Source organism: Saccostrea cucullata, unplaced genomic scaffold (genome assembly GCF_032062105.1).
Source record: "Saccostrea cucullata isolate Sc308-1 unplaced genomic scaffold, CSIRO_AGI_Scuc_v1 ctg2059, whole genome shotgun sequence".
Lineage (NCBI taxonomy): Eukaryota > Metazoa > Mollusca > Bivalvia > Ostreida > Ostreidae > Saccostrea > Saccostrea cuccullata.
Window position 1 is genome coordinate 132,758 of NW_026919828.1, and position 9,743 is coordinate 142,500.

General features: G+C 32.3%; 1 protein-coding gene across 1 annotated transcript; it reads right to left on the bottom strand.

Annotated features, from left to right (window-relative positions):
• Positions 1–6,198: 6,198 nt before the first annotated feature.
• LOC134238798 (uncharacterized) lies at positions 6,199–9,650 on the bottom strand. Its single transcript, XM_062720914.1, has 4 exons — positions 9,500–9,650; positions 8,691–8,885; positions 7,493–7,552; positions 6,199–6,475 (listed from the first exon to the last, which is right to left on the bottom strand). The coding sequence occupies exons 1-4, from the start codon at positions 9,648–9,650 to the stop codon at positions 6,207–6,209; spliced, it is 675 nt and encodes a 224-aa protein (XP_062576898.1). The 3' UTR covers positions 6,199–6,206.
• Positions 9,651–9,743: the final 93 nt, after the last annotated feature.

A 9,743-nucleotide genomic window follows, 5' to 3' on the forward strand; every position in this document is an offset into this window, starting at 1 on the left:
ATATTTTGACAATAAATTCAAATAATTTGATTTAAAAAAAAGAATATATAATATCTTGATTTTATTCAATAACTAAAATTTAAAACTGCAAAATGTGGGCATTTGGGTCATGAAAAAAAAAAACTTATTTGCAAACATTAACCATGCATTGTTCATGAAGTACCATATTATGTATAAAATTAATAAAGGCATTGGAACATTTTACATAATGAAATATTTTGAGTTCAATTTATTATTTTTAGCTGCAGATATAGAAAGTTTGCTGGACTGAAAAATTGGAATTGAAATCTAAGAGGCACAAGACACCCACAGAAGAAATTTTATTGTACACAAAAAGTTGCAGTCCCTTTTACTTCACGAAAATTACAACTAGTAAAATATTTCTTCGCAGATCCAGAGACATAAATGACATTTATGTCTAGGATGGATCTAAAAAATATATAATTAAATTGCATAACACCAGGTCAATGAAATTGCAGATTTATTTCAATATTTTGTCTGGAAGTGAAAATGGCCTATTTTTCATCTTTTGGTTTATATGGTAAGGCCAATAACTCTTACATTGTCACTACAAGTTGTGTACAAAGTACTTATCTATAGGCATAAAAATAAGTTCTGTTTGTTAGGTACCCAAGATCAAAAACCTATATACTTAATCTGAAATACCAAATATATCAATTAAGTGTTGCAATACTATAATTTTTCTCTCTGCTCATGCTGCTTCTTCAATCAATCCAGACTGACCAAAGATTCCGCCAGACCGAAAGTGGAGCATTTTTTGTACAATTATCCACTGTTTTGAACAGAGTAGTTATGCATTGTCATAAAATTACTGACTAGTACAGGACAAAATTATTTATAGGACAAATGTTGACTTATGATTTAGATTCTGAAATATAATGTGGCCTAGCTATATGTCTGTTACCCGTGCAAGTCACACATGGCCCCAGTCCTTAATTTCTTCTGCCATGTAGCTATAAAATATCTTTGTTTTTAAAGACAGACTCAATCAAAACAATCACCTTAAATCACGGTCAAATCCTGGAGATTCTTCGCCATGCTTTTTGGTGAAAGATACTGCACGTGGCGCTAACCACGTGCATGTTTACTCTAGTGCGCATGCGCTCTGAATGACATTTCGGCGCGTACTATTTGACAACTTTCTATGCGAAGAAAAAAAAATATAAAAATTTTGAAATTGTATTTGTTTTGTCTTCTTTTAAGATTAACATAAATAACATGAATAAAGATAAGATATGTTTTATTACTAATTCAGCGCCCAAATGAGCATAAAGAGAACAATCTTAAAGAAAGACCTACAATATAGATGAAAAAAATTATTTAGACATGCGTAAATAAAACAAAAGAATCTATTTGGGAGGTAGTAGCAATGTCTGTACAATTAATTGAAAAAAAAATCATGATAAAGAATAAAAGTACTAGCAAAATAACAGCCTTAGTAAATTTATCTATGCTAATTTTTGATTAATTGTTAATTATTTTTTACTTTCAAAATACTAATATATATTTTCATGCTGTTTAACTTATTAAGTGTACTAGTCTTATGTATCTAAAAATTGTTATTTTCAAAAATATTTGATAATTAAATGTTTACATGTAACCTGTTCATAGTTTAGTGTCCTTGTAAAAAGAAAGATAACTCATGTAAACTAAAATCTCCGGTAAAAGTAATTGCAAATTGATAGTCAGTAGGCATCAGATAGCGAAAGCTTTAGATTCAAGTTAATACAAATTGTTCCTCCTGGATTCTGGAGGCAAGGAGGTCGAAGAGATCAACTACGTGAATAATGTCCATTTGCCCTCTTACGACTCAGAATGAAAAAAATAATAATAAGTAGGTAAGAATTTGTTCGCAGAAAATTCAATTTTTAATGCCGAATTCTTATAATCTATTTTTTTCCGAGACTATACAAAATAAGTAATTGCCTCTTGAAGTTTAAGAAAAAGTTTATTATTTACATTCAATTGCATATTATCAAAGGAGAGCTGACTCTAATTTGATTAAACTATTGCCCCCCCCCCCCCCCCCCCCCCCTCCTCGGAACAGGGTGTGTGAGGTTCAATGGGAGATCAAAGTTTTATAGGTTACCTCATCTTGAAATATTCTAAAATTTAAATTCAACAGTTTGTAAAATTACTCATATCATTTAACTAGGGAAGCATCCGAATTGTAAACCTTAATTCCTTTTTTAAGATCTTGTGTTCCAACAGTTCTGTCCTTGACGTATAGGACTTTGAAATTCTTTTGGATGACTTTACCCAGAATATAACTTTGGAATGGTTGGATTGTCATAATTCACCCATTGGTTCCTATATACATTTAATGACTTTCTTCTAGCTTTTTGTTGTTCCCTGGTTTCGCCAAAGCGAAGGGACATTAAATCTAATTCGCCAGTCCGTCTGTATATCACAAAAAGTTTAACCTTGGTCATAAGTTAGAGAGAGAGGGTATTTATGTTTCGCATGAATATGACTTGTGATTTTATATTTTTTGACCCCTCGACCTTGAAGTTTGACCTAAATGACAAAAAATTACACTACTTTAAATATGTCATAACTTTTGAAAGAGGAAAGACAGGACTTTCATATATACTAGCAATTTACATGCATAGTATCTAAGACAAGACCTTTAATTTCTTTAAAAGAAACCGTATCAGTACTATGACTTTTGATCCTGTGACCTTGACAATGAAGGTTAACCTACTTTTCAAAAAGTTTTTTTTTTCTTACAGCTTCTGTTTGAGAAGAGATATAGCTTTCATATAATTGGAACATGTCAATGTCAATTACCTGTGACAAGATGTTTCCGAGGATGCTATATTTTTTTTAATCTTTAACCTTCATGGTTGAGCTAATTTTCAAATACATTAATTTTGGTGATATCTTTTGAATGACATACGATGGACAGTGAATATTTGACACAATATGCCATAAAAAATGGCATCTCACCCGCTGAGACACCGAAAGTGGGGTAGGCCTACTATAATTCCTTGAATTTTCTTGTTCAATTTTTTTTTACTCTTTGAATTTAACATTGGAATTTGAACAACTTTGAGAAACTTTAAATTTGGTCATACCTTTAAAAAGGCTGTAACAAGATCTTTCAACATTTTTGGTCTCATGATCTTGGAGTTCAGTTTACCATGAGCTGCCACACAAGGGCATTAATATTCCTTTGTATTGTGCATTCAAGTTTGGTTAGCCCGTGTCTCTTTGAGACTAGCTACATGTAGTATTGGGTCATATTTTAGAGTTAAAATGTTTTCCAGGGGATTATAAATACATGTAGTAAAGATCTTTTTAAAATCTTGAGAACTGCAGGGCTAAAGTGACTCAGATGACTATTGTGGTCGACGGGCCTCTTGTTATCTCACTTGAGCCGAAGGCTCAAGTGAGCTTTTCTGGTCATATTTTGTCCGTCGTCCGTCTAGCTGTCTGTCCGTTTGTAAACTTTTCACAATTTCGACTTCTTCTTAAGAACCACTGGGCCAATTTTAACCAAACTTGGAACAAAGCATACTTGGGTGAAGGGAAATTTAAATTGTTAAAATGAAGGGTCGGGTCCTTTCACAAGGAGAGATAATCAAGAAACGGTAAAAATAGGGTGGGGTCATTAAAAAATCTTAATATTCTTCTCAAGAACCACTGGGCTAGAAAAACTGAAACTTATCCTGGGGTAGTGTAGATTCTAAATTCTAGATTGTTCAATATAAGACCCCCAGGGGTTGGATGGGACCACAATAGGGAATCAAAGTTTTACATAGAAATATATAGGAAAAATCTTTAAAAATCTTCTTCTCAAGAAGCACTGGGCCAGAAAAGCTGCAACATATGTAGAAGCATCCTGGGGTAGTGTAGATTCTAAATTGTTCAAATTATGACTCCCGGGAGTTGTGCGGTGCCACAATAGGGATTTCAAGTTTTACATAGAAATATATAGGAAAAGTCTTTAAAAACCTTCAGAAAAGCTAAAACTTGTGTGAAAGCATCCTGGGGTAGAGTAGATTTAAAATTGTCCAAATTATGACCCGTAAGGTACGATGGGGTCACAATATGTATTTCAAAGGGGACATCTCGTTAAGAATAGCATGGTCAAAGCTTCTCAGGTGAGCAATATGGTTCATGGGCCTCTTGTTTTTGTAACAAATTTTTGTTTTTGTATCCCAGTCCAAAGTGAGCAATTATTACATGTACTTAGTTCTGATGCTTTACAGAATATTGAAATCAATTATCCTAAGTATATTTCTGATCAACATTTGAGCAAATCAGCTGTTCTTTTGCACCTTTTGGACCTCTGAGTCAATTAGGTGACCCATGTCTGTCTAGCTGTGTTCATCTATTATTGAGTATTGTACATCATCCATCCAGCAAGATCCAAAAAGTCTAATTTTTTACTATTTTAAGCCTTTATACTTGAGAGCAACATAATTTAAACCAATATTGGTAGAATCTACATGTACAAGTAAAGAGGCACAAATTGTAGTAAAATTCCATCATCTTTGACTTCTTATATAAGAGGTTTAAATTGTCAACAAGCCATCCGAATCAATACAAAATTAAATATTCTTCATATTCCTGAACTTCATGCAGGCAAATTGTTGACATGGTTCTGATAAGCAGAGAAACCTTCTACTGATTATGAAGTTGTTCCAAGGTTGGGTTATACATTCAAGATCTTATAAAATGTTCATCTTTAATATTGGGCAAACTAATTACATCCACTTAATTAAAATGAGAACTGGTCTTCTATCAGAATCAGCAATGAAAAAGGCCCATTGGTTCTGAATAGAAGAAAATGCTAAAAGTTTACTACAACAATAAGGCTGATGGCTGACAATGGAAAATTTTTAAATTTTGATCAGAAACGCTAACTTCAGCTTTAACCTTTGATGAGCCAAAAAGACAAAACAAAACAAACTTTAAGGTGCAAACCATAACTTATTTTCACACAAAAAACATTTATATCACAGTCAAAATAATCATATGGCACATTCATTCAAAACAATTATGGCACTTTAATATCATGTTATAACAGTACATTATAAAAAGAGCACAAGAGTCAAAACAATCATGCCACATTCAAATCTCCTACCAGTTATATAATATAAAATTACATCATAATCAAAACAATCCTAACAGCCTCATAGGAATTATAATGCTATGGAATGGCAAGGATTTATATCATTATAGTGATTGTCATTTTGATATACAATATATTAAAAAAATAAACACAATTAATTTAAGTGTAGATATGAACTTTAAGAGATTAAGTTTCACAAAAAAGTTATATGAAATATACAGCTGCTGTATGAGAATCTGGTTTCACAAAATGAAAACATCTCTTTATGGAAAAATTGTAACAACAAGAAAACAGAAGAGCTGCATGTCATTATTTTAAAAATTAGATATATATACCAGCCAGTGTACATGTATATCTTCAAAATGATGAATGAAATATATATATATATTGTTTAACAACCATGATTTAAAAAGACATAGGAACAGAATATAATAAAACGGACATTAAACAATGCCCCATACTACAGGTTTTGTTTTTTAAAATACAAGTTCTCTCTCAATCTAAAAAAAATGAAGAATTGCATAGATTTCAATTGCACCAGCTATTGCACCAGTTCACAGACACAGCCTCAATCTAATTTACATACTTTTGAACATAAGTAATAAACTGAAAATAATTGACCTCAAATTTTACTTTTCTAACACTGGTATAACATGATGGGTTGGAATAGTTTACGCTTTTTCATAAACTGTTTCACGACTGAGGAAAAAATATGTGTTTGTGGGGATTTGATCTCATGATTGGAAAATGCTTAGTTGATGCATATGAAATATTACATTTCGTGGTGGTTTTGAAATAGGGGTCTCACCATACCTCGAAAACAACCAAAATTAAAGCTCCTCGGAAATAAATTAGTGCTTTCACTGTACTCTAGAGTGGCATAGACAATGAAATTTACAAGATTTTTACCTTTTAGCTAGATATTATTTTCTTTGGTGGACATTGGTTTAGACAGCTGAAGAATGTCAATACTTAAAAGATGCACATTCATGGTTATAGGTCTAAACACAAAAAGGCACAAGCATTTATGAATAAAAAATTTTAAAATTGGTCTACTAATTATAAAAATTCTTAGTTTGATTACCGGTAGTGTTTTGGTTTGGAGTCAGAAAACATATGTTCTGAGAAGCAGTGTTCTCAGCCTTGCATTTTCTGAGTTTAGTGAAGCATTTTCTGAGTTAAGTGCAGCATTTTCCCAGACCAAACTAGTGTTGTCTTCAAGAAGATATTGGTTTCTCTGCAGTAGTAATGGCATCTGGTCCATCTCCTGTGTCATTCTTTGTATCTGGTCCATCTCCTGTGTCATTCTTTGTATCTGGGCAGTTTGATTCTCATTTTCCAGATAAGAAGCAGCCAACATTCCCTCAAGCCGGCCTACAATACAAAGAGCAAATTGAATACTCATTTACATTGTTTTGTACCCACAGCTAATATGCACTGTTAATGAAACAATGTACATTTGCATTTTCTGTACCAATACTAAACCTGTAATACTGAACTACATGTTGGGGTGTGCAAGGTCCTGCTCTGAGAAAAGGCATTTCTCAGGTATAAAAGTTAATGAAAAGATAATTTATTTTCAAAAAATGTTTTGTCAGTATCATATCTTAAGATTTTAAAAACTGTAAAACAAATTATCAATTGATAAGGCATTCAATAAAATAAAAGAATTAAATGTGTTATTGCTGACATTTCATTGTACAGGGTGTCCCATAATATATGATACCATTTCATGATTATATAAAATATAATGTAATGAATTTTGAATAATAACAAATGCACCATAAACATTGCATATACTGTCCAATTTTATTCACATAATTTGATGAACATTGAAGGGAACACGACAAAATGAGTTCACTTGGAAATGCTATCATTTTTCAATTATGTCCCCTACATTACGTCCAATCTGGGTAATGATCATGTCAAGACATTGCACAGAATTCAAAAAACTTAAGACAACAGTGCGGTTTTCTTTGGTTATAATCTGTATTTCCAATGGAAATATACCTTTTTACAAATTAAAGATTTAGATTTAGGTAACAATATCTTAAGACTGGATTTGATAATTAGTTTTAAAATGAGGGTATACCCAGCTTGTTTGTCAATGATTGCCGGTGATCCAGTTTGCTTCACATGCATTTTTAGCATTTTTTTGACGTAATTATGTGGCTACATTATTCCAACTGTGTGACAATTTTTAAATGAAATTATTTGTTGCTAAAAATTGTATTTATTCAAATATTTAATGGGACAAAATTCAAAGATATTGTTCAAGACTTGCGTTTATGACAATAATTTAAAATGGTATCATATATTTTGGGACACCCTGTACATTTGCAAATACATGCACTAGCTAGTTTCAGATCTGGAATAGGAGCTAGTATTTACCTAAATTACCTTTAATTTCTTCATATACCTCCTCAAATTCCTCTGGACATGGTCTATAACCTGCAAGCATATAAAAAGAACAAATTAAATTTATAGATGTTATTGGTCTCTGTTTTTTAAATGGTCTAAAGAAGACCCCTACAGTGATAAGGTTGAAATGTAAAATGTCAAGGTCATAATATTAAACATTCTGTCTCTGTGTAATCTTTCATTTTCAGATAATATCTTTAAGAGCCTCTGTGCTTTTGCAATGAAGTTTTATATCACAACTCATCATGGTCCAAACACGATCGTTCATAATTTTGAAATCAAAAGGTCAGGTCAGAAATTTATACCTTGCAAGTATCAGTTTCGATATGATTACTTTAGATTTTGAACAGACTTTTAATATGATTAATGAACATTAATTTAATATTACAAACTTCATATGGCTCACCCCATGTGGCCTCAAAAGATCAATATTGAGCATGAGGTCAATTAAAAGGTCAAGAAAAGCATACAATAACAAAAATCCAGATAAAAATTTCAATTTTTCTTGAGTTTTCACAAAAAGTGAAAGAAGGAGGGTAAAAGTTAAATGATGCACATTTTTAATCAGCTTGTGTGTTCTTTATAAAATATTTTTGAGAAAAACAAAAAAAAGGCTAAAATACTGGCTATTAGCCCCTTCACGGTAACTGCGGTACTACACTCTTGCAGGGCAAAATAATAACGTTTGGCGAAGTTTTTCTTGACAGATATTTAAATGACGTATTTTTAACATTAACTTTTATGTCATATTTCACGAAATCATATAATTTTGACCTGCAAAAGAGCAGTACCGCAGTTACCGTCAAACGGTCTATTATTATAGAAAGTTTCAGCTTATATGAATAATGACCCAATTAATGACATCACAATGACATCTTACTTCAGAATTAAGTAATGAATTTCAGGGTCAAATATAAGCCTTAGATAAAGGTTGAATTTGATTTACAAAATTTTGAAATAATTTAATTTTACCATGAATTCTTCATGATATGCATTAACTTTTCCCTTTTTTCAGGCAGCAATTCTGCATAATACATTATAATATTTGAACAACAGCCAAAATAGGAAAAATTAGCCACCCTCTTTCAACAGGGTATATATCAAAGCTTTCATTCTCTTTTTAATTTTGCAGTTTGCCAAAGATTACTTCACATTAAGGATCTTATACCTTTTTTCCCAATGCACTCTTCAATGACTTTCATTAAATCTGGCAAAGTATATCTTCCTGCAAGGCTTTGTTGCAGGTCTGCTAAAGAAAAGTCCACTGGCAGTCCACCTGTCCCTAGTCTTCCAAGGTCTCTCATTCTCTTCAGGTGTTCCACAGCCCCTAACACTTTCTTGGGGTCTCGGTGCATTTCAATACCTGCATTACAAATGAATGTTAATAAAATATGACCATTCGTTTTTATTTTGTGTTGAATGGACGACATCCATATTCTTGAAAGAAAGCAAAGATTTAAACATAGAAAAAACCTTTGAGTTGAAAACCCCTATGTTAACAAACCTTGAAACCACGTTAGGCACATTAGAAAAGTTTATATTTCTTACAGAAATAGAGACTGTGAAAGGAGAAAACAGTTTCCATGGATTGTTTTTATATAAATCTTTATCTATGATCCTTAAAATGAGCTTTAAAGGTCCGCTTTTGAAAATTATAGAGCAAAGAATGTCAGCAACACCACAACTTAAGGTAATACATTCGTTATCTCCATATCCTTCTTCTTACAACCCGTGCACGTGTCATTAGGCCAAGAAGACTTCATTAGCAACGGATTTTACAAATATATTTTCCAAATGCAAAAAATCACCGCTTCGGAGTTGAAACCCCATATGTTACTTAACCGAAACCCCACGTGTGCCCCTATACACGGTGATCCCCCAAAAATGAAATTGTCATCAATATGGACCTGAACTTGAGTGTTTATGCTTACAATTATTTGGGAAGCTGTCTAATTAACATGTAAAGATGTCACAAACCTCCTGGAAGATTGTTCAGATATTGTATTGCCTTCCTCAGATCCTGAGCTGGTACTGCACTACCAAAGGGAGTTGATAGAAAAACTTCAGTGATGTAGGGTTTCTCGAGCTCTAAGCTGACCTGATCTCTTTGTTGTTCTTGGCAATGCATCACCTTTATACAAGCAACAAAAATTGAACAGTTATGGAACAATCAATCAAAATTAAAGGTATATATACAATTAAGTATATGCAGATTAATAGT

Excerpts from the sequence above, each read along its gene's own strand:
- LOC134238798 (XM_062720914.1), bottom strand. The coding sequence starts at position 9,650 with ATGCATTGCCAAGAACAACAAAGAGATCAGGTCAGCTTAGAGCTCGAG. Across the intron at positions 7,553-8,690 it reads AGAGTGCATTGGGAAAAAAG|GTTATAGACCATGTCCAGAG; the intron begins GTATAAGATCCT and ends ATATGCTTGCAG. Across the intron at positions 6,476-7,492 it reads AGAAATTAAAGGTAATTTAG|GCCGGCTTGAGGGAATGTTG; the intron begins GTAAATACTAGC and ends TTTGTATTGTAG.